Source organism: Rutidosis leptorrhynchoides, chromosome 3, assembly GCF_046630445.1.
Source record: "Rutidosis leptorrhynchoides isolate AG116_Rl617_1_P2 chromosome 3, CSIRO_AGI_Rlap_v1, whole genome shotgun sequence".
In the NCBI taxonomy this organism is placed as follows: Eukaryota; Viridiplantae; Streptophyta; class Magnoliopsida; order Asterales; family Asteraceae; genus Rutidosis; species Rutidosis leptorrhynchoides.
In genome coordinates, this window is record NC_092335.1 from 673,074,885 (window position 1) to 673,101,415 (window position 26,531).

Here is a 26,531-nt window from a genome sequence, read left to right on the forward strand (position 1 = left end):
ACAACTTCGGAATGCAAATGATTTTGATAATCATCTTATATTAAATCTTGTGGTTCAAAAACAACGTTTACAAACACCTATGATTTCACCAACGTTTTTCGTTGATAGTTTTCTATATGTTTCTCAGGTTCATACTTGGCTACTTGATACATGCTTCCGCACACTTTGATTACTTGCTTGGAGTCAAGCATACATACATACATACATACGCTAGTGATAGCACCTTTGGATTCAAACTTTTGTCTACATACTTTCGCTATTTATAGCAAACCGTGATTTTCAACTAATTAAGTTATTTCATTTATACTTTATACTCTTGTAAACTTAAACTTGTCGTCGAACGGTTTTGTAAACTAAACCTTGTAAGCATGATACGTTTCAAATGAACGCGACATAACTTTGGTCAAACGAGTCTCATATAGGGACTACGACCACGTAACGGGACCTAAGTAGTCGGCGCCGTCAATGACGATTTGGTCGGGTCGCTACATATTAAGTCTTTCTTGTTAGATGATAGATCGCAAGTAAGCTATTCTGTTACGATGTACGAATAAATGAATTATTACATAGGTTTTTCAAAATTTTGGGCCCCTTAAAAATTTGGGGCCCTGTGCGACTGCACACTTCGCACATGCACCGAAGACACCTCTGCTTTCGGGTCAATTGGGTTTGAGAAAAATTAGGCCTCGTAATGTAAACCAATACTTACAATAATGGGTATCAATTCCAAAAACTCAACAAATAGAGATAGGTATGACGGGTCTTGTGAATGAGTCAAATGGGTCGAGCTTGATTATAACAAGTTTCATTCGTCAAACATTTATGAAAGCATTCATGATAATATCATTCATTATGTATATTAATATTCAAACATTTTTGCACGCTTTTGGTTTGTTAATGTGGTATTGGTGATTTATTATTTTTGGCATTGTGTTCTGTCTACATGCTTCATGATATTGTTATATCTTCGGTTTAGATTGTGTTTTAGGTTTTGGTATCGTTGAGCTTGTTTTGAGTTAGCGTATAGTTAGATTTAGGTTGGTTTACTTGTTTCGAGCCCTTCGTTGTTGGTTCCTATCCTGTATCTGGGGGTCTTTCATCTATTGATGAAGGTCCCTTTAATTTTAATAGTAATCGTTATTTTAGCACAAAAATATATATATATATATATATATATATATATATATATATATATATATATATATATATATATATATATATATATATATATATATATATATGTATTCTTATATATTATGACCCATGTCCCATTTCGACCCATTACCTAATCCGACCCATTTGGACCCGTTTAAAACTGACCCATTACCCATTTCAACCCCAAACCACTTTGACCCGTTACCCAAACTGACCCAACTTGACCCGTTTGCCAGGTATAATATTATCATCTAGACACCTCTAACGAATAAATGTAAATAACAATTATTTACTTCATATATCATTAATATTATTCAAGTATTAAGTGCCTTCGAAAATTGTTTTACTAAAACTCAACAACTATATATTGGAGTATGCGTATCAGCGTAAGATTAAGCATTTCAATAGGGGACAATAATGTGGTAGTTTATCAACAGAAATAAAATGACTCTTCGCTTAGTTTTGAGCCAGTTCTGCAGACTATTCTTAAGTAGTTTAAGGCTGACAAAAGGTGCTGGTATCTGTACTGTAATCGTATGATCTGTATTTGAATTTGCACATATATAGTATTCTTTTATTAATTATTAATTATATTAAACATATTAAACATAAAGTGATATCTAACACCCATTTGATGCAAAGGTACATAAAGATTCATGAGATTAAATTTCCTGCATATTGATCATCAGTTAATATGTTCTTCCCAGGATGTCAAAAGGCCTAAAACAAACAGACACTTTCTCATTATTTATATAAATAGAAATACGATGTGAGATATGAATTCGTATATTAATATGGCGCAGTTCATGATGCAATTTTCATGTTCATGACTTGCAACCAAATTATTGGGACATGTGAATCTGCATAATTCGGTTAACTTAGGTCATCACAACCAAAGTTATATTCAAAGTTATAACCACACATTCGATGCGTAAACAGGCATAATTCACTAAGAATGATGTGATTTAAAAGAAAAATTCTGGGCTCATCTTGTGTTGCCACATTGATAATTACATACCCCATTTTTTCAAATGAATATAGTACATAATGTTAGGTATTTGTTTGATTGTTGAGTGGTTTTCAAACTTTTTGATATTTTTCGTTCACAATTTTGGTTGATGCTCACTTGGTGGTAGGAAACTTTTCACATTCTCCATATAATTTAGAATCTTACAATAAGAAAGAAGTGTCTACCCAATTTGGAAAAATTCTTTTCCACCTCGGCGTATACTCTAGAACATAAAGAGAAAAAGATGATTATTCATTTACATACATAATTGCCATATTACCCCTCCATAGTTCATGAAGGGGTGTTAACTGGAGGTCCTTTCGGATGCGGTCTCTTTACCCTCGAGTTGAGATATGATTCTTTGCCGCAGGGTAGAGAAACGAGTCTGTTTCTTCCGGTGAATGAATGACTCTCTACATCTTACCTCTCCATACCATGCAAATGTTGGATGTGAAGGATATCAAAACAAAGGATTCGGACGAACAGGGGGGGCGCCGCGGCTAGCGTGTGATCAGAGCATCAAATTTGGAAAACCTACTGTCCGGAAATATGCCTTTGAGGCGCGGCGCGGCTCGTCTGGGTGCGGCGAGGCTTCGTTCGGCGAGAAGTTTCCAAATTTATGTTTTTCTTGTTCCCCAAGATGTTTTGGCCTATATAAAGTATCCTAATGTAACCCTAAATTGTATCTACGAATTATATCAATAAAAATCTCCTAGTTGGTCCGTGGATTAAAGTAATCGACATTCGATTACATATAACCACGTTAAATCTCGTGTTCTTTAATTTTCTTGTTTTATTGTCTTTCATTTGTCGAAGTGGGTGATTAATCTCAGTGATTAATCTTATTGTTTGGGTCCTTTAATCCTTACAATTGGTATCTAGAGCACAAGGTTCGTGTTGGGATCGATGGCGAAAGACGGTAAATTAAAGATCGAGCGGTTTGATGGTAAAGACTTTGCTTTTTGGAAGATGCAAATAGAAGACTACTTGTGTCAAAAGAAACTTCACCAACCTTTGTTGGAAACCAGACCCGAAGGCATGAACGATGCTGATTGGATGCTCTTGGATCGTCAAGCTTTAGGTGCGGTTCTTCTTGCACTCACCAAGAACGTTGTAGGTAATATTATGAACGAAAAGACAACGTTTAATTGTTTGAAGGCGCTCTCCAACATGTATGAGAAACCTACGGCGGCGAATAAGGTTTTTCTCATGCGACAATTGTTTAACACGAAGATGAAGGAAGGTATGAGTGCAACAGATCATATCAACGAATTCAACAATCTTGTTTCAAGATTAGAGGGTTGAAATCAAGTTTGATGATGAACTAAAAGCACTAATCTTGCTTTCATCATTGCCAAAAAGTTAGTCGGGTACGATTACCGCGGTTAGTAGCTCTATCGGTACTACTAAGCTTGCGTATGAAGGAATTAGGGATTTAATTCTCGGAGAAGACACTCGTAGGAGAAGTTCGGGGAATTGTTATCCGGTTCTTTGTTAAGTACCGATAACCGTGGTAGGAAAGTTGATCGTGGTGTGAAGAAGGGTAAAGGGAAGTTCAAGAAGAGGTATCCATCGAAAGACCGAAGTGACGTTATTTGTTGGGGTTGCAATCAAAAGTGGAATTATCCAAGATATTGCAAGAATGCTCCGGTTAAAGATGTTAACTTGACCGCGGAAGATACGGAGGATGCACTATTATGTAGTGTTGAAAGTTCGGTGGAGTCTTGGGTCTTGGATTCGGGAGCTTCGTTTCACGCTACTCCCACTAAGAGCGTGATGAGGAATTTTCGGACGTATCAAGGTAAAGTTAGATTGGCAAACAACAAAAGTCTCGAGATTAAAGGTATAAGAGATGTTGTATTAAAGACTACTCTTGGTTCTAATTGGACTTTGAAGAACGTGAGGTTTATTCCTAAGTTAAAGAAGAAGTTAATCTCGGTTGGTCAATTAGATGAAGAAGGTAATGAGGTTACTTTTAAGAATTGCCAATGGGAGGTGATTAAGGGTAGTAGTGTCGTAGCTCGTGGACATAAAAGGGGAACTCTTTATATGGTTGAGGTGTTTGAAGAAGACACGGTGATTGCTACGGTTGACGTTGGGGCTAGTTCTACTCTATGGCACCGAAGACTCGGGCATATGGGTGAGAAGGGTATGAAGGTTTTTAGTTCGAGTGGGAGGATTCCAGATTTGAAAAAGATAGAGCTTAGGTTTTGCGAACCATGTACTTATGGGAAGCAAAAGAAGGTAACTTTTGTTAAATCGGGGAATTCACCAAAGTTGAAGAAATTGGAACTAGTTCATACGGACGTTTTTGGGCCAATGAATGTAGAATCACATGGAGGTTCTCGTTACTATGTCCGACGACACTCGAAAGGTATGGGTTTATTTTCTTAAAGCTAAATCCCAAGTTTTTGGTACTTTTGTGAAGTGGAAAGCTATGGTTGAGAATCAGACAAACTTAAAGGTCAAGTGCTTAAGGTCGGACAATGGAGGAGACTATGGTAGTCTTGAGTTTAAAGACCATTGTGCAAAGTTTGATATTAGAATGTTTAAAACGGTACCGGAAACACCGCAACACAATGGGGTCACCGAACGTATGAATCGTACGTTGAATGAAAGGGCTAGGAGTATGAGACTACATGCCGATTTGCCAAAGATGTTTTGGGCGGATGCGGTTAATACGGCGGCTTACTTGATTAATAGGGGACCCTCAACACCATTGGGTTTCCGAATTCCCGAGGAAGAATGGCTAGGTAAAAAGGTTAGTTATGATCATCTTAGAATCTTTGGGTGTAATGTGTGTGTGTGAAAACCAAAGATATTGATAAAGATAAACTTGAAGCTAAGTCAAAGAAGTGTACGTTCATTGGTTACGGTTCGGATGAGATGGGCTATCGTTGTTGGGATAATGAAGCTAGAAAGGTTATTCGATCGCGTGATGTTATCTTTGATGAAGATTCGGTCTATGGCAAACCGGAAACGGGGAGTCAAAAACCGGATCATGTTATTCTTGACGATGTTTCTCTTTATGATCTTGCGGGTTCTAGTGGGAGTTCGGAGAATAATGAATTGCCGATTAATGGTGATGGGTCGGATCTTGGAAATGATGGGGATGGTTCGGATAGCGGTGATAATTCCAAACATAGTGCGAGTTCTAGTGATGAGGAGGCTAATGAGACCAGTCTAACCATACCGGTTGCTCCTATACTTAGACGCTCGACTAGAGTGCCCAAACCTAATCGTAGGTATTCTCCATCAACAAACTGCTTGCTCTATACCGAGAATGGTGAACCCAAAAGTTACTTTGAAGTAAGAAAGTCCAAAGAATCCATACAATGGGAGGTTGCTATGAAAGAAGAGATGGGGTCACTTGAGAAGAACAAGACTTGGTCACTAGTGAGATTACCTCATGATAAAAAGGTGTTTTAAAACAAATGGGTGTATAGAATCAAGAATGAGGTTGATGGCAAGAAGAGGTACAAAGCACGGTTAGTGGTTAAAGGGTTTTAACAAAGGAAAGGGGTTGATTACCAAGAGATATTTTCACCGGTGGTGAAGATGACTACTATTCATTTGGTACTTTCGTTGGTCGCATCCGAGGACTTACATCTACAACAACCCGAGGGCTTTGAGGTAAAAGGTAAAGAGAAGTGGGTTTGTATGTTAAAGAAAAGTTTGTATGGATTGAAGCAAGCACCTCGACAATGGTACTTGAGATTTGATGAGTTTATGAAGAAGGTTGGTTTTGTAAAATGTGAAGCGGACCATTGTTGTTACTTGAAGAAATTCAAGTCTTCTTACATAATCTTATTGTTATATGTTGATGACATGTTGCTTGGAGGTTCCGACATGTCCGAGATCAATAAGTTGAAAGGTATGCTTTCAAAAGAGTTCGAGATGAAGGATCTTGGTAGTGCTAAGCAGATACTTGGAATGAGTATTGTGCGTGATCGTGCTAAAGGTGTTCTATAGTTGTCTCAATCCAAGTATATTGAGAAAGTAGTAGAAAAGTTTAATGTTGATAAAGCAAAGGCTCGTACTATGCCTTTGGGTAGCGCGATAAAGTTGTCGAAGAATCAATCACCTAAAACGGAAGAAGACAAAGCGGAGATGGAAAAGGTTCTTTATAAATCGGCCATGGGAAGTATTATGTATGCCATGGTTTGTACGAGACCAGATATAGCTCATGCATTGGGAGTTTTAAGCCGTTATATGTCTAATCCGGGGAAGGAGCATTAGGAAGCGGTCAAATGGTTGCTTCGTTATTTAAAAGGTACTTCTAGTATGGGATTGTGTTTCACTAAAAGCAATGTTGTACTAAGAGGTTATGCGGATGCAAATTTGGGTGGATTTGGTGATTCGGGTAAGAGTAGTACGTGATATGTGTTCATGGTTGGTAAGATGGCGGTTAGTTGGATGTCTAGACTACAAAGGATGGCTATTGCGGAAGCTTCTAAGGAGCTTGTTTGGTTGAAGAACTTCTTGTGTGAGTTGGGTAAAAGACAAGACAATTGCGTCTTATATTGTGATAACCAAAGTACAATCGATCTCGCGAAGAATTCGGTGTTTCATAATCGCACCAAACACATTGATATGAGGTATCATTTCATTCGAGAACGTATTGAAGATGGTACTTTGACATTGGAGAAAGTCCTTGGTATGAAGAATCCCGCGGATATGTTTACTAAGGTGGTGTCAATGGACAAGTTGAAGTTTTGCATAGCTTCAACGGGTCTTCTCATGAACTAATGAGAAGGTGGTGACCGACTAGGGAGATAGAGAGATGATGATTCGATTCTAACAAGAAGTGTTGAAGACCTTGTATCGAAAGTCTGCTTATCTGGCGTATGTGATAGGAGTGTGCGTGTCCCAAATGAAGTTTGGCGGTAAAGGGTGCTTTGGCGATCTTGGTTAGGTTGGTATGATGGGTTGACAAAATGTGAGTCATGGTTTTGATTATCTTCAAGTGGGAGAATGTTGGATGTGAAGGATATCAAAACAAAGGATTCGGACGAACAGGGGAGGCGCCGCGGCCTTGGAAGGCGCGACGCGGCTAGCTGTTAATGAATAGAACCACGTATTATTATAGATTACATTAGACACTATATATAGAGTGCATAAAACCCTAGGAAACCCTAAACCCACAAACGGGCCGGGCTCATTTCTAATCTACACTCTAACACTCCCCCGCAGGCCGAGCGGCGAAATCGCGAAAGCTCGGACTGAAAGGTAACACTAAATATAAAAAAATAAAAATAAAATAAAATAACTCATTTTTTTCTCTTGTTTGATGCACCGAATTGACTGATAATCGTTGATTAGTTGCGTTGCTTGACTGCGTTCCTTTTCCGTAACTTTTTTTTTACGTCGTGGCTTGCTTTGCCTAAGGATTGAGCAGGACTTGGGCAAATAACTTTGCCGACAATACCAATCTTCATCAAAGTTGCAAAAAGAGATTTTTTTGTTCTTTTATTCATTTTTTTTTCGGGGTTTGGAACCTAGTCTTGATAGGCGGCTCATCCCCACGCCGATTATTAAAAAAATAAAACTAAAAATTACATGTTACGCTAAACAAAAAATAAAAAACAAAGGATGAAATCGACAAGGGTTGTTGTTAGTAAACGACATGTGGTTAAAAAAGAAAAAAAAGTTGCTAAATAAAATAAAGTGATGGCAGATCGATCGGTAAAATACAACCCGGTTTAAAAACAAGTCTACGAATAAGGGAGTTGAAGGAATCTAAGGTTTTGTGTGTTGACTAAAAAAAAAAAAAATCAATACGAAAATAAAATATTTTGTTGGGAATAACAGATCGGCAACATGCGTACGTGTTTTGGAATGTGTGTGTGTGTGTTTTTTTTTTCTCTTACGGCGGGTTCTTTAGCTAGGTTTTTTTTTTTTTTTTTTTTTTTTTTCTTTTTTTTTGGGTGAGATAGAAGATGGAGATAGGAAGGTTTGACGGGGCGGCTTAGAGAGAGCGTTACGCAGCGGTATGTTTCGGGATCAAACCCGCTCTAATACCATGTTAATGAATAGAACCCCGTATTATTATCGATTACATTAGACACTATATATAGAGTGCATAAAACCCTAGGAAACCCTAAACCCACAAACGGGCCGGGCTCATTTCTAATCTACACTCTAACACTAGCGTGTGATCAGAGCATCAAATTTGGGAAACCTACTGTCCGGAAATATGCCTTTGAGGCGCGGCGCGGCTCGTCTGGGCGCGGCGCGGCTTCGTTTGGCGAGAAGTTTCCAAATTTATGTTTTTCTTGTTCTCCAAGATGTTTTGGCCTATATAAAGCATCCTAATGTAACCCTCAGTTGTATCTACGAATTATATCAATAAAAATATCCTAGTTGGTCCGTGGATTAAAGTAATCGACATTCGATTACATATAACCACGTTAAATCTCGTGTTCTTTAATTTTCTTATTTTATTGTCTTTCGTTTGTCGAAGTGGGTGATTAATCTCAGTGATTAATCTTATTGTTTGGGTCCTTTAATCCTTACAGCAAACACGGGTTTGTATATTGTTGTTGTTATAACTTCATAAGGGGTCTATCGAAGTTAAAAATGTCATTATACATGTAAGATGCAACCGTGCATATCAATATACGGAGTAACATCTTGTCATACTACACTATGATAATTCAAGCGATATGTACAGCCTGATAAACGATACTATAGCATATTAAAGTGAAAAAAGAATCTCTCCTTTTCAGTGTCAAACTCTATCATCTATATATCTATATATAGCATTCGTAAGAGCTCAATATACTCACAACAAAATCTCAACTTTCAAACACATCTACTTTTCTAACAAGTTCAGTCTTAGTTCTCAGTTTCAATTTACTACTTTCAAGAAATGGCCATGGTTAGAGCATTGGTGAACGAGAGATCGGTGGTTATATTCAGCAAAAGCTCGTGCTGCATGAGCCACACGATTAAGACATTGATAAGCAGTTTTGGAGCAAATCCAACTGTTTATGAGCTAGATGAGCTTCAAAAGGGACAACAAATAGAGAAAGAACTTAAGGCATTAGGATGTAAACCGAGCATACCAGCCGTGTTCATCGGGCAAGCGCTGATTGGGGGGGCCAACGAGATAATGGCTCTTCATCTAAAGGGTCAGCTGGTTCCATTGCTACTAAGGGCTAATGCTATATGGGTTTAATGAGATGCGGTAACTATATTTAAGTTTTGGAATTATAAAGTTACTTTAATATACTATAGGAGCAGTTTGATGCTCCCAAAGTTGTTAGAGCGGGAAAGAAAAGGGTTGTTTTTTGCGTTCTTTTTCTTTCTTTGTTATTGAGTCCATGACCATGTATGCATATTACATCTTTCACATGTAGTAATATAATAACCTACTTTTTAAAATCAAGAAGAGTTTCTATGTCTAGACGGTTGTATGCATTCAAATTAGACTATAAACTACTTTTGACCCATCGACCCATTATGACTTTTGCTATGTTTCATTAATTGTGAAGGTAACGAAACCAGGTCATGATTAAAAAAATGAAACTTGATATTGTAGAGGCCATGTAATTCTGCATCTGAGCATGGCAAGATGCAGGTTGGGTAACAGGTCAAAATGGGTTAAACTGAAATGGGATATACTTAGTATGGCTTCAAAGAGAATAGGTAGAAGTGGAATGGCTTGCTAAATATGCTTTTGAAACTTAAAGTACTTCGTGTAACATGGACATTGCGTTAATTATGAGCCGAAAAACAGTAGTACTACAACAGTAATCTATATATATATTTTTTAAAAGGTTAGAAAGTCGTAAGCATTGAAAATTGTAAATAATAATTCTGTGATTGATTTCATTGATCTACAGATACATGTATTTATACAACTAAGATAAGCTAATTGTCCACTATTGTAGCTAACTAACTATGCTAATATTCTGGACTACATACTGTGTCAAATACAAACACGTGATACATGTACACTAGATAATACAAGTCCGACTATACACTATTACGCCCCAGCAGTCGAAGCATTCGGAGGTCGAATGCACAGACTGGATCGAAACTCCTCGAATAATAGTCTTGGTAAGCCTTTAGTAAAAATGTCTCTGAAAACGTGTTGGAACATGTAAGACATGAACCTGTCCCCGAGTAACTTTTTCGCGTACAAAATGTATATCAAGTTCAATGTGTTTAGTGCGTTGGTGTTGAACCGGGTTCCCCGATAAGTAGATGGCACTTACGTTGTCGCAAAATACAAGCGTGATTTTGTGAAGAGGACAATGTAATTCCATTAATAGATTTAGTAGCCAGCAAACTTCTGCTACAACATTTGCTACTCCTCGATATTCAGCTTCAGCGCTGGAGCGAGACACAATGGGTTGTCTCTTTGATGACCAAGATAATAGATTATCGCCTAGATAAACACAATAACCTGAAGTCGATCGTCGAGTGTCTGGGCATCCTGCCCAATCGGCGTCAGTGAATGCCACTAAGTCACGCGAAGAAGACAGCCTGATATGAAGTCTCATGGAAATCGTACCATGAATGTATCGGATAATGCGTTTGAGAGCATGTACATGAGATGTGTAAGGTGCATGCATGTGTAAACAAAACTGCTGCACCGCGTAAGAAATATCTGGACGGGTGAAGGTTAAATATTGTAAATCACCAGCTAGACTTCGATAAAGTGTCGGTTTTGAGTACGGAGTTCCAAGGGTTGCACTTTGTTTGCCTAAAGTGTCGACAGGTGTGGCACATGGATTACAAAACAGCATACCTGCTCGAGCTATGATATCTTGGGCATAAGCTTGTTGTGTAAGAAATAAACCTTTAGTGGTACGAGAAACCGATATGCCCAAAAATGAGTTCAAAGGACCAAGGTCCTTCATCGCGAATTCTTTGCCCAAAAGTTCTAAAAGTTTACAATGCAAGACATTAGACGAAGTAACCAATATAATATCGCCAACATATAATAGTAGATATACCGTGTTTTTCCCATGACGATAAACAAATAACGAATGATCGACTTTGCTGTTGACGAAACCAATAGTTGATACGAATTCTGCAAACCGTTGGTACGAAGCACGAGGAGCTTGCTTGAGACCATAAAGCGGTCGTTTTAACAAGCACACATGATTCGGTTTATTAGGATCGCAAAAACCTAACGGTTGATGCATGTAGACAGTTTCGGCTAAATGTCCATGTAAGAAGGCATTCTTAACATCAAGTTGGTGAATAGACCAATTGTTGGAAACGGCAATGCTCAAAATAGTACGAATAGTAGCGGGTTTGACGACGGGACTAAACGTTTCATGACAAAAACTTTGAGTGACTCTTGAACCATTGAGCCGATCCATGTCGTTTTTGCTATTTGACCCGTTTGAGATATGAAAAAACCCAAATTGACCCGTTTCTGATATAAAAAATACTAACAGCTTGAGATTTAAGAAAACCCATTATGACCCATTTGAGATATCAAAGCATACAAAGCGGCCCATAGCATTTGGGTCAAAATTGACACCTCTTCACATAAAGACAATAACAGAACATATAAAACAGAGCATATATCTTTAAAGAGCATTAGATTTTGTTAATAATAATGCAATAAATAACAAATTGTAAGAACTTTCTTATCAGCACAGTAAAAAAAATTTTTAACCAGACAATACCGATTCGCGGTCACTTAAACAAAATTAAATGCTACGTTTTACAATGTATATGTAACTTTCTACTCTCACTTATGGTGACTTAAACATATTGGTCTTTGGATTGTGATATGGTCAATACCAGTCCGGTAAGTGGGTTGTCAGATGACCTTTAAGTACACATATTACTTGTGTATCTAGTACTGTAATCGTATGATTCTATTTGAATTTCGACATATATAGTATTCTTCGATTAAAAAATTTAAACATAGTAAACATATAAGTGGTATCCTACACCCATTTGATGCAAAAATACATATAGATTCATGAGATAAAATTTCCTGCACATTGATCATCAGATTCATCTGTTCTTCCCAGGATGTTAGAAGTCCTAAAACAAACTAACACTTTTTGATTCGGATATGAATACGTATATTTATATGGTGCAGTTCATGATGTAAATTACATGTTCATGACTTGCAACCAAATTATTGGGACATGTGGTGAATCAGCATAATTCGGTTACCTTAGGTCATCACAACAATTATTATTATTCAAAGTTATAACCACACATTCGACGCGTAAACAGGCATAATTCACTAAGAGTGATGTGATTTTGAAATAAAATTCTGGGTTCATCTCGTATTGCCACATTGATAAATTACATACCCCATTTTTTAAGATGAATATAGTACATTAGGTATATGTTTGATTCTTGAGTGTTTTTCAAATTTTTTGATATTTTTTGTTCACAATTACTTGATCCTAGAACGTACTTTTGGTTAAAGCTCAATTGGTGGTAGGAAACTATTCACATCCTCCATATTATTTAAAATCTTGCAATAAGAAAAAAGTGTCTACCCAATTTGGAAAAATACTTTTCCACCTCAGCATATGCTCAAGGATTGAAAGATAAAAAGAGGATAATTCATTTTGGGCACCAAAATTTATCCTTACACCACTAAATATGCTTTAGAGGGTTATATTGTACAACATTCATCACCATATTCATTTACATACATAATATCATTTTACCCCTCCATGATATGTTGCAGCAAACAACTTCTTAACGGTATATCAAGGTTATAAATGTCATTGTACATGTAAGATGCTACCGTGCATGTAACATCCCTCCTTACCGAGATCACAATATTGTCCGCTTTGCCAGTAGGCACACGGCTTTTTCTTGGTGACCACACGAGGATTTCCCAGGAGGTCACCCATCCTAGTACTACTCCCGCTCGAGCACGCTTAACTGCAGAGTTCTCATGGGATCTGCTGTGCTTATAGCCCCAAAACGCATTGTGTCTAGTAAGGACGGAAGCTACATTATAAGGTGTAAGGATATTAGGACCCAAAACAACGCAAGTGATTCAACAAGATCACTCACCGATTGAAATTCTACAAGATTACTAACCCACTTAATGAACGAAAGATTATAAATGCAAGAAATGTAAATCGACACAAGAGATAACGTAGTTATATGCAATCGTTGTGATTGCTTTAGTCCACGGACCAACTAGAGAATGTATTTACTGAATATTTGTGGTGTGTTTACAATGAGTTACAAGAGGGTCTATTTATAGAATGGTTTAAGGAGTAAGATAAAAACAATTCCTTGAAGCTTCATGCGAGTTTCCTGACAGCTTCATGGAAGCTACATGTAAGTTTCCTGACAGCTTCGTAGAAGCTTCGTGTGAGTTTCCTAGAATCTTCCCTCTAATTGTTTAAAGTTCTCCATATCTCCAACAATCTCCCACTTGGAGACTTTGAACAAACCCAACCTTCGTCAACCCAAAATATCAACGATCTAACCAAGAACGTTAAACCACCATTATACCGCCAAACTCCATTTAGGACACGTACACTCAACACATACTTCGGATGAGCAGACTTTCGATACAAGGTCTTCAACACTACTTGTTAGAATTGAAACATTAACTCTCTAATTCTCTAGTTGGGGTCTTCTCTCATCAATTCATTAGAGGACCAATTGAGGTAATGCAAAACCTCAATTTCTCTGTCGTAACAACCTTAGTAAACATATCAGTAGGATTCTTCGTACCAAGGATTTTTTACAATAATAAAGTACCATCATTTATATATTGTCGAATAAAATGATACCTTATCTTGATGTGTTTGGTAAGACTATGAAACACCGGATTCTTCCCAAGATGAACTGCACTTTGATTATCACAATTCAAGACGTAATAGTCTTGTCTTTTACCCAACTCACCTAAGAAGTTTTTCAACCAAACAAGCTCTTTAGAAGCTTCTTCAATAGCCATATATTCGGCTTCGGTGGTTGATAAAGCAACACTCTTTTGTAGTCGAGACATCCAACTAACTAACTGCCGTCTTCCCTATTGTGAAAACATAACCCGTAGTGCTTTTCTCCGAATCATCACATCCACCTAAATCAGCATCCACATAACCCCTAAGTATCAGATTGTTTTTGGAGAAACACAATCCCATATTAGAATTACCTTTCAAATAACGAAGCAACCATTTGACCGCTTCCCAATGCTCTTTCCCCGGATTAGACATATAACGACTTACAACTCCCACCGCTTGAGCAATATCGGGTCTTGTACAAACCATGGTATACATAATACTACCCACGGCCGATGCATATGGAACCTTTTCCATATCCGTTTTGTCTTTTACCATCTTTGGTGATTGACTTTTCGATAACTTAATCGTGCTACCCAAAGGCATAGAACGAGCCTTTGAATTCTCCATATTAAACCTCTCTACTACTTTCTCAATATATTTGGATTGAGACAAGTATAGAGTACCTTTCACACGATCACGCACAATACTCATGCCAAGTATTTGCCTAGCACCACCAAGATCTTTCATCTCGAATTCACGAGAAAGTAATCCCTTCAACTTGTTAATTTAGGACATGTTGGAACCTGCAAGTAACATGTCATCAACATACAACAATAAGATTATATAAGAGGACTTGAGTTTCTTCAAGTAGCAACAGTGATCCGCTTCACATCTTAAGAAACCATTCTTCTTCATAAAATCATCAAACTTCAAGTACCATTGCTGAGGTGCTTGCTTCAATCCATACAAACTTTTTTTTAGCTTACAAACCCACTTCTTTTTACCCTTTACCTCAAAGCCCTCGGGTTGCCTCATGTAGATCTCTTCAACAAGATCACCATGCAAGAATGCTGTCTTCACATCTAGTTGCTCTAGATGTAAGTCTTCGGATGCAACCATAGAAAGTACCAAACGGATAGTAGTCATTTTAACTACCGGTGAAAATATCTCTTTGTAGCCAACCCCTTCCTTTTGTTGAAAGCCTTTGACTACCAAACGAGCCTTGTACCTTTTCTTGCCATCTAACTCATTCTTGATTCGATACACCCATTTACTTTGCAACGCCCTTTTATCATGAGGTAACTTCACTAGTGACTAAGTTTTATTCTTCTCAAGTGACTCCATCTCTTCTTTCATGGCAAGCTCCCATTGTATGGATTCTTTTGTCTTTCTTGCCTCAAAGTAACTTTCGGGTTCACCATTCTCGTGAAAGGACCCGTCCTAATCCACCTGGACGAAGTCATCAACATTCGGTCCCATTGCGATGATCGGCTCCAAGTAATGTCCTTATATTGAGCAAATGTACAGCGGAAGACTTAATTCATACCTGAGAATAAACATGCTTTAAAGTGTCAACCAAAAGGTTGGTGAGTTCATAGGTTTATCATAACAATCATTTCAATAAGTTAATAGACTACAAGATTTCATAATCATAAACATAATACACTCGCAAGTGTATGTAAAGCATTCTAAGTGGTTGAGCACTTGGTAACCATACTTAACATTTAATCAACGTCGCATATTCCCTTTATTATGAAATCTCACTACACCGTACCAAGTGTAGTCACCAAAACGAAGTACTGTGCAACCGTTGAATACTGGTCGTCCAGTCCGGTTGGGGTTGTCAGGCCCGATAGATCTATCAACAGGATTCGCGTTTACAATACCCATGTAAATAGTAGTTACCAAGCTACAGGGAAATATGCCAGTGGTACAACTCAACGTAGAATATATTTTTAAGTACTTGTGTCTATTTTGTAAACATTTATAAAAGCAGCGCATGTATTCTCAGCCCAAAAATATATATTGCAAAAGCAATTAAAAAGGGAGCAAATGAAACTCACTTTTGCCTTGAAGGTATTTAATTCGACTTGGTCTCCGATAGATATCACGAACCTAACCATATATATAATATATCAACATATTTTCTTTTTAAGTAATCGTTACATATATATATATACTTTTAATATTTTCTTCGTCCGTAGTTAGCAGTCCGATGTTAGTGGTCCACAATTAGTTGCTTAAATAAAATAAACAAAGATCCCATCGTATTCGTATTGATCAGAATTAATCTCGACCCATGGTACCATGTTGTCAAATGACGTGTTGCGTACATAAAGTACCGTGTTGTCAAATGACGTGTTGCGTACAATCATGAGGTCTTATGATTAATCTTCTCGTGTTGTTTACGGGTGGTCCTGAAATATATAAAATCAAATCATAAGTAATTATATATAAAATATCATATTAATTAGAAAAGATATGATTAATTTACTTTTTCTCCAAATATTTTCGTAGCTAAACTAGCTTCGGATACCCAATCTTGTTTTAGTCGTAGTTTCTTCATTACAACTCCGTTTTTGTTGGTTCAACTTGCCACTTCCTTGGATCGAGTCAAATTTTAAGAATATAAACTGAAAATACCTTAGTTTGTATTCGAAATCATAGGTTATAGGTCAAACTTTGGTGAAACTTATGAAAGTGATCATTTTCCATCAGAAAAACAACATTTAATGATCATTTTTCTAAAAATACTTACACTTTGAGTTAAACCATGAAATTTTTATGTGTTAACATATTCATAAGAAATATAATTTTTCCAGAACATGAACTTCCAATTCAAAGTTCAAGATGGTTTTTAATTATCCAACCCAAAACAGCCCTCGGTTGCACTTCGACGACGTAGATTCAGTTTTTAAGATGTTCTTTGTAAAACCAAGTTATATCTTGTTAGGTTAGCATATCATTATGATATATTACAGGTCTTGAAGTGTTTTAAAAGTCAAGTTAGAAGGATCTATTTAGTTTGCGAACAAGTTTGAAATCATTCAAACTATGTTCTTGTTGTTAAAATTTTATACCACAAAATAAGATAGCTATATGAATATGAATTGAATAAGATTATGAACAAGGTTACTACCTCAAGTTACTTGGACAAAGTTACTGAAAAAGATAAGAAAAAATCTTGGAATCAAAGAGTGGTGGAGTTAGATCAAAAGGTTGGAAGTAAACTTCTTCAAATGGGTGGTTATTTTGATATGTTCTTGAAAGAGTTTTCTTATGGTGTTTAAGGCTTGTAATTGAAGCTAAATGATGGGGAAAATGCTTGGAGATGATCAAGTATGAAGTTAGGAGTATTTTGAGAGAGAAATGAGGGTGTAGGTATGATATTATGGAGTGAAGAAATGGTGTTCATTTATAAAAACGTTTTTAGTTTATAAAGAAAGAAAAGGATTCCTAATTTTGTTTTCTTACTAATAATTCATACTACTTGACAAATCCTAGTTACCTCATATCTAGGGCAGTAATAATGTTGATTAGGATGTTGATTTGATGTGTATATACCAATAGTAAATACGTATAGAAGCTGGGTATGATACGGGTACATATACCCTAGATATACGTATAGAAATCTTGAGGAAACGGAACGAGAATTCAAATATAGCTATCTTTTGTGAATATACTTATATTGTTTTATGTATTTAAGTACTTAAAAAGTGATTAAATACATTATATATACGATACATGTATAAGCATTATAGATTATAAGTATATATATCAAAGGATGTTACGTATAGTTATCGTTTTGAAAACTTAAGTTAGTAGTTTCAAAATATACTTATAACTCATTGTCATTAGTACACAATGAGATGTTAAACCATCCTTAGATCATGTTAAATATATATAAATACATATATATACACAAACATATAATTATCGTATGTTATATAGTTCGTGATATCATCGATCATATTGGATGGTCAAACGTTGTGTAAAACTCTTTTCAAAAACACAAGTCTCAACAATTTGGATTGCTTATCATGTTGGTATGGTTTAATTTATGTAAATATTAATCTCATAAGTATAACCCGGGTCATTACATCTCGGTATAGAGCAAGTAGTTTGCTGATGGAGAATACCTAGGATTAGGTTTGGGCACTCTAGTCTAGCGTCTTAGTGTAGGAGTAACCGAAATGGTTGGACCGGTTTCATTTATGTCCTCCTCATCACTAGAACTCGCACTATGTTCGAAATCATCACCACTTTCCGAACCATCCCCATCATTAGCATTTTCCGACGCCTCACCGTTTGTTGGTAATTCATTGTTTCCCGTACTCCCACTAGAACCTGTAAGATCATCAATAGAAACATCGTCAAAAGTAACATGACCCGGTTTAGGACTCCCCGTTTCATGTTTGCCATAGACCGAATCTTCATCAAAAGTAACATCGCGAGAACGAATTACTTTTCTAGCCTCGTTATCCCAACAACGATAACCCATTTCATCTGACCCGTAGCCTATGAAAATACACTCCTTTGACTTAGCTTCAAGCTTGTCTCTATCCGCATCTTTGGTCTTCACATATGTATTACACCCAAAGATCTTAAGATGACCATAACTCACCTTCTTACCATGCCATTTTTCCTCGGGAATTCGGAAACCCAACGGTTCTGAGGGTCCCCTATTTATCAAATAAGCCACCGTGTTAACCGCATCCACCCAAAACATTTTAGGCAAACCGGCATGTAGTCTCATACTCTTTGCCCTTTCATTGAACGTACGATTCATACGTTCGGTGACCCCATTGTGTTGCGGTGTCTTCGGTTCCGTTTTCAACATTCTAATACCGAGCTTTGCACAATAGTCTTTAAACTCAAGACTACCATATTCCCCTCCATTATCCGACTTCAAGCACTTGACCTTCAAGTTAGTCTCATTTTGTACCATAGCTTTCCACTTCACAAATGTATTAAATACATCAGATTTAGCTTTAAGAAAATAAACCCATACCTTTCAAGTGGAGTCGTCAATGAAGGTGACATAATAGCGAGAACCTCCATGTGATTCTACATTCGTTGGACCAAATACATCCGTATGCTCCAACTTCTCCAACTTAGGTGCATTCCCCGATTTCCCAAAAGTCACCTTCTTTTACTTCCCATATACACATGGTTCGCAAAACCCAAGTTCTACCTTTTTCAAATCCAGAATTCTCCCACTCGAAACAAGCATCTTCACACCCTTCTCACTCATATGCCCGAGTCTTCGGTGCCATAGAGTTGATACAGACTCGTCATTAACTGTAACGACCCTGGATTTTTCAACGTTAATTATTATAATTGTTATTATTAATACGTGTGATTAAACGAATGTATATTATTACATTTACATATTGCCATGATTGCCCGTACTTGACTTTAATTGCCCGAAACGTGTTTGTGACACACGAAATTTTCACGAATAATATTTTTTGAATATTATTTACATTCATGATTGATTTTATTAATCATTTTAATTAACTATGGTTATTAGTTAGTTACTTGGGCTTTAATTGGATTACTTGAGAATTACTTGAACTTAGGCTTGATTAATGTTAATGGACTCTTGAATGTGGACTTATAAGCCCACCCTACATCTTAATGAACTAACTAGCCCATTCTCACATGTAAGTATCACCTTAATATGAAACTAGTTAGTTATTTACATGAAGAATCTAGTTACTACATAATCCCCATGCATGCACCCATTTTTACCAACTTTAAAGGCTTTAACATACATGAGACTAGTGTGTAAAACTCTCCCCCTCCCCCACTAGAAACCGTCGGCCCTCATGGCCATTAGGGGAGTTTTTAGTTTCATTTTTCTTATTTCTTACTCACTTGTTTACTCTCTCATTTACACACACACTTTACTTGCAAAATCCTCTCAACTTCTCTCTCATTTCTCTCTCAAATTGTAAGCAACTTGAACAATTTCTTCTTCCTTTTCCTTGTCTAAAACCGTGGCCATGAACACATGAATCATCGTCATCTTTTGTTACTTGTTGTTGTTTACTTGATTATTGTTTAGTTACTTACTAGTTGTTGTTGTTCTTTACTAGTTACAAGAATCAAACTCTTTAGTTTAATTCTTCATTTTATCTTGTTCATAACAAGAACACACAAGAACCTAACTTACTAGTTATGTTCTACATTTAATTTCTTGAAAGATTGTAAGTTTATGTGTTGATTAAAATCATACTTGAAGCTCATGAAGTAAACTTAAAGTTTACTTTCTAAAGATCAAACTTTGGTTTGAATCTTTAAAGTATGAACAACCCATGAACTTATTACTAGTTTACTTAGTTTATTTCCTTATATTATGCACTTTAATTTCATGTTTGTTGGTTTCATGGTCAAGTATTACAAGTTAATCTTGATCTCATACTTCTTGAAACTTAAAGTTAACTTTAAAAGTTCAAGAACATGGAAGTATAACTTTTTAGTTTTAACTTCATACACTTGTGTTAGATTTAACTTAATAACTTTAGATCTACACTTTTGGGTCTTGGATCTTCAAGATCTAACTAAGAACTATGTTTTACATCTTAAGATCTTGATTAGTTAGTTTACATTCAAGTTTATAAATCAATATTACTTTTAAAGTTCATGTATGTGTTAGATCTAAGACTTTGATGTAACCTTGGTTCATCAAAACACTTGCAACACTTAAGTGAGTTGTGCTTCATGTCTTAGACTTACACTTGGGTTATGATGATCAAACCTTGGTGAACATGATGCAAACACATCAACGAGTTGTACACTTGAAGCTATATGCATCAAGGATGAGAACCATGATAAGCATCGAGCACCAAGAACCACCAGAACCTACTGACCCTACTGTTTTACTGTTTCTGTGTCTAACCCGTACGACCTGGGCTACCGTAAAGATGATTTTCAGGTAGCTCTGTTCGAGTAAATAACTTTTTATTTAGGACTCGTCTTAATCCGAGTTACGGTTTAGGATTTATGGCCCTCCGAGTGTCACTATGTCTTTTAACGTTGTGCTGAAAATTCTGACCTACTCGCACTTAGACCGTCGCCACGGTCAAACAAAGACGAGTTTGCTTCTGGAATTTTTACCACAAATAAAGGACTCATATACGGAGCCATGGCCACTGGTCTCACCTTATTTCAGTAGGTATTGAGGCCGTGGTGACTGACCGAAATCAGCCTTGGTTTTAAACTCTTTTCATGAACGAAACTTACTTTACACCTTTTGTTTGATGATGAATGATGATGACCCTTAAGACCTTATTTACATACATTTAAACCTATTGAGATGATTTACTGACTTAGTACTATTTGACTTAGGTTGAGGACTTTCCGGACCTACGTACTTGCTTATTTCCCGACTCGACTTTACCGCTACTTTATCATTGTGAGTTATAGCATCCCTTTTTACTTTAACTATTTTGGGAACTGAAAATACATGCACATTTTGCATTTTACATACTAGGCACGAGTACTTAAACTTATATATGTATGGGTTATACAACGGCATAAACATTCCCTTTAGCTCGGTAACGTTTAGTCATTGGTTTTTGAACCGGTGAACGCGAATCTTAGATATGGATCCATAGGGTTTGACATCTCCACTCGGGCTAGTTGCGCTAGCATTTAACGAGTGTTTAATACTTCATAAACATACGCACTTTCCAAGTGTACTTTCAGGGGGTATAAACGTTAAGTTAGTTACCAAGTGCCCACGGTTAACATATACTTTATCATACTGTTTTGAAACGCTCTTTGTAGCACTGAAATCTCGTGGCCTACCTTACATTACTGTTATACTTAAACTATAGCTCACCAACCTTTGTTTTGACGTTTTTAAGCATGTTTTTCTCAGGTGCTTAAGGTTAGCTGCTTCCGCTGTGTACTAGTCTTGCCGTAGACACCCGCTGTTCTAGTGTTATCACCGCATGAACTACTTTATTTTGCATTCGAACTTAAATACTTTTGAACTATGATTTGTAAGACCTAAGGGTCACGTACTATTATCTTTGCTTCCGTTCATAGAAGCACACTTTGGTTGTAAAACACTTGACGTTCGTTATGACGTCACCTTTTATCATGAATGCAAACGTATTTTGAAATAGCATATAGTGTTTGACCTTGTAATGATCCTGTTGTTGATGATTCGTACACGATGGTTTTGTACGGGGCATCACATTTGGTATCAGAGCATTGGTTGTAGGGAATTAGGTTGCATTAGTGAGTCTAAGACCGACCGAGTAGGATTCACTAATAGGACTAATCTACAACTTGCTAGTTTACTTGTTTTCGCTGAACTTACTGCATGCTGCTGCTTACTGTTACTGCTATATGCCGTATGCTATTACATGATTTCACTACTGCATACTATTATCTGCTTTCGATTGCATGATACTTGTCGTTATTGCCATGCTACTTACTGTTATACATGATTTAGACTGTTGGCCTAATACGTGCTTGCTTTATGACTTACTGACATGGAAAATTTATTTTTCCTTGTTCAGATGTCGGATATTCCACCTGCTATCATTTTGGGCAGTTCAGACTCGTCAGCCACCCCACCTACTGCTGCTGCCGACACACCGATCCCGTTGCCTACAAGTGACCCCGGCGCTTCATCTTCCGGAGCTAGCAGCCATGTGCCTGCCCCAGTGGTTACTTCTAACGCAACCCAGGACCATCCGGAGATTCCAGCTCCATCTGCCCCCGGACCCTCGGTGTCACAGTCCCGCTCCGGTGAGATTGTGATTCCCGCGGAATTCGGGGAAGGTCCATTCCGTAACCGGTATCGCCATTGGTGCCGACACGCCCCTGATGGACATCTCATTCCGATCGGACCCGCCCGTTACCGACAGATGATAGCCGCCCAAGGAGGGCCGCCCGTGCAGTCACGACTACATGATTCGGACGACCCATCATCCGCTAATTCTTCATCCGATGACTCATCCACAGACGATTCGAGTGACGATGACTCCGACGAGGAGGACCCTGACGCACCTGTACAACCACCCTCCACCCCGCCGAAGAAGCGGTATCGCTTTGACGGTACCATTATTCCGGGGATCAACGGAGGACGAGCATTCACTGACGCATTTGGTCAGCGTAGTAGTGTTACTTCCCGTAAGCGGCTTGTGCCGTATCCTACCGACCCACTCTTGCGTAAGGCACCCCGTTATGTACTGACTATTTCTGGAGCTGGACCGTCTACACCTGCACCACCTGCATCACCTGCACCACCAACACCACCCGCCCCACCAGCTCCCACTGTCGAGAAATTGACAAGGGAGGTGGAAACCCTCCATGCTCGGGTAGCTGAGCTAGAGGACCAGATGTCCCATGTTATGGACATCCTACACCCACCTTCACCGTAGGGCTTTTGTATTTAGATTTCATTATGTAATCTAGTTGTAGTTTTATGTTTCACTTATGTATTGTACGGACTTATTCAGATGTATGAAACTTATTATTATTAATGAATGGAACTTTGCATTATTTAATTCTTGTACGATGTTCTATTTACATTACTGTACGATGATTCTGTGGTATTTGTACCTAGATGCGTTATTTAATAACATGTGATGTTTTCATTCCATGTTGGGTTACTATATACTGTATTATTACTATTTGCATACTGGATTTTGACTTGAATCAAAATTTTTGTTTAGAACACCATGGCCAACGGACGATCAACATCAACACCTACCACCGCCCAAATCGAAGAGATGATTGCCGAAAGGGTAGCCGCAGCCATTGCGGAAATGCAACCCCAAGCTCCACCGCCACCGTCACCACCACCGGTTATTCAGCCCATTCGTAATGGGTGTACATATAAAGAGTTCCAGAGCTGCAAACCTCACAACTTCAGTGGAACAGAGGGGCCGGTTGGTCTCACTAGATGGTTTGAAAAAACTTGAATCTGTGTTCCGAGTCAGCAACTGTTCAGAGGAGAATAAGACCAAGTTTGCTTCATGCACGCTGTCTGACGGCGCGCTCACGTGGTGGAACACAATGGCACAGGCACAAGGCATTGATGAGGCGTATGCTACGCCATGGGAAGAATTTAAGTGTGCCATGATTGAGGAGTATTATCCAAGAACTGAGATACAAAAGATGGAAATGGAATTTATGCAGTTAAAGGCCGTTGGGAACGACCTTGATGGTTACAACAGGAGATTTTTGGAATTAGCCCTGATGCGTCCGACAATGGTCACCCCGGAATTCAAACGAATGGAAAGGTACTTCTGGGGACTTCCTAAGAGCATTAAGGGAAACGTCACCTCGTCCAAGCCACCAAATGTCCCGGAAGCGATGCGCATGGCGCATACTTTAATGAACCAAATCACCATCGATGAACCGGAGAAAACTAAGTCTGAAGCGGGTAGTAGCGAGAAGCGCAAATGGGATAACAACAGGGGAAGGACCTATGATCAGAACCCGGCTAAACGACATGAGGGTTTCAGAGGAAACAACAATGGTGGAAACCCCAATCCGAACACCAACTCAAACCTGAACTACAAGGGAACCTTACCACAATGCAAGCGGTGCTACAAGCACCATACTGGATATTGTAATGTTTTTTGCGAAAAGTGCCAACGGACTGGGCATATTGGGAAAGACTGCAAGGTCACCACTTTGAATGTGAAGGCGAACCCCAATGGACCGAAAAAGTGCTACGAATGCGGACAAACGGGACATTTCAGAAATGCGTGCCCCAACAAAAGAAAAGACAGCGGACCACCCTGTGGTAGAGCTTTCAACGTTAATGCAAGGGATGCACGCGAGAATCCCGACTTGGTGACAGGTATATTCACTATCAATAATCTTTTAGCTTCTGTCCTATTTGATACTGGTGCCGATAGAAGTTATGTATGTAGACATTTTTGCGATAAGATTAATTGGTCATTAGTCCCGTTAAAAGAAAGTATGCTTGTCGAGGTCGCCAATGGAAAACTTGAAAAGGTTGACCATATTAGTCGTGGAGCTATTATCAACATAGCTGGTGCAGATTTCGAAATTGATTTGATACCTATCAAATTGGGAAGTTTTGACGTGATCGTCAGTATGGATTGGTTGAGCAAGATAAGGGCTGATATTATCTGTGGAGATAAAGCTCTTCGTATACCACAAGGAGACGGTGAGCCACTGATCATCTACGGAGAGAGATGTACCTCGAAGCTGAACCTCATTAGTTGCGTGAAAGCGCGAAAGATTATGAAGAAGGGACGTCTTGCTGTCCTAGCGCATGTGAAAACGGTAGAAACTGAGGTGAAGAGCGTGAACGATGTTCGAATTGTGAACGAATTTTCCGATGTCTTCCCTGAAGAATTGCCTGGATTAGCGCCGCCGAAAGCAGTAGAGTTTCAGATTGATTTAGTGCCAGGAGCAGCACCTGTAGCTCGCACACCTTATAGACTCGCACCTTCCGAGATGCAAGAATTACAAAGCCAACTACAAGAACTACTTGATCGAGGATTTATCCAACCAAGCTTCTCGCCTTGGGGCGCACTTGTTTTATTTGTGAAGAAGAAGGATGGATCCTTCCGTATGTGTATCGACTACCGTGAACTTAACAAATTGACGATCAAGAATCGGTATCCTCTTCCACGAATTGACGATCTTTTTGATCAACTACAAGGATCGAGCGTTTACTCAAAGATCGATTTGCGATCCTGTTATCACCAGTTGAGGGTGAAGGAAAGTGATGTGATGAAGACTACATTCAGAACTCGTTATGGTCATTATGAGTTTCTCGTGATGCCATTCGGATTAACCAACGCACTTGCCGTGTTCATGGACCTTATGAATCGTGTCTGCAAGCCATACCTGGATAAGTTTGTTATCGTCTTCATAGATGATATCCTCATCTACTCTAAGAGCAAAGAAGAACATGAGCAACATCTTCGGTTAGTGCTCGAACTCCTGAGACAAGAGAAACTTTATGCCAAATTCTCCAAGTGTGAATTTTGGTTGAAGGAAGTCCAGTTTCTGGGTCATGTTGTGAGCGACCAGGGTATCAAAGTTGATCCCGCCAAGATTGAAGCTATCAGCAAGTGGGAGACCCCCACTACTCCGACGCATATTTGCCAATTCCTAGGTCTCGCCGGTTATTACCGAAGGTTTATCGAAGGTTTCTCTCTGATTGCGCGTCCTTTGACCGCACTGACTCATAAAGGGAAAAAGTTCATTTGGGAACCCGCACACGAATCAGCATTTCAAACCTTGAAGAAGAAGTTAACCACCACACCTATTTTATCACTTCCTGAGGGCAGTGACGACTTTGTTGTTTATTGTGATGCATCGAAGAGTGGTTTTGGTTGTGTACTGATGCAACGATCAAAGGTTATCGCCTATGCTTCTCGTCAACTGAAGATTCACGAACGAAACTACACAACTCATGATCTCGAACTTGGAGCCGTTGTCTTTGCGCTCAAATTGTGGAGACACTATTTGTATGGAACAAAGAGTACTATCTTCACCGATCACAAGAGTCTCCATCACATCTTTGATCAGAAGCAACTGAATATGAGACAGTGTCGATGGATCGAGACGCTAAACGACTACGATTGTGAACTTCGTTGTCATCCTGACAAGGC

The 26,531-nt window shown here is 38.3% G+C and overlaps 2 protein-coding genes across 3 annotated transcripts; one reads left to right on the plus strand and one right to left on the minus strand.

The window, feature by feature from the left end:
- The first annotated feature begins 6,862 nt into the window (after window positions 1-6,862).
- LOC139899377 (monothiol glutaredoxin-S2-like) lies at window positions 6,863-9,354 on the plus strand. Of its 2 annotated transcripts, XM_071882207.1 has the most exons (2): window positions 6,863-6,876; window positions 9,050-9,354. In XM_071882207.1, exons 1-2 carry the CDS (start codon window positions 6,863-6,865, stop codon window positions 9,342-9,344), a joined length of 309 nt encoding a protein of 102 aa, XP_071738308.1. In that variant the 3' UTR covers window positions 9,345-9,354. The 2 variants fall into 2 exon arrangements, with proteins under 2 accessions (XP_071738308.1, XP_071738307.1); XM_071882206.1 differs by lacking the exon at window positions 6,863-6,876 and having other exon boundaries at window positions 9,036-9,354.
- An 882-nt stretch (window positions 9,355-10,236) lies between these two features.
- On the minus strand, window positions 10,237-11,502 carry LOC139902629 (uncharacterized mitochondrial protein AtMg00810-like). The gene has a single exon (XM_071885236.1). It carries the CDS (start codon window positions 11,500-11,502, stop codon window positions 10,237-10,239), a length of 1,266 nt encoding a protein of 421 aa, XP_071741337.1.
- Between the last annotated feature and the right edge of the window lie 15,029 nt (window positions 11,503-26,531).

Bases quoted from the DNA above. Each gene is read 5' to 3' on its own strand.
- LOC139902629 (XM_071885236.1), bottom strand. From the start codon at position 11,502: ATGGATCGGCTCAATGGTTCAAGAGTCACTCAAAGTTTTTGTCATGAA.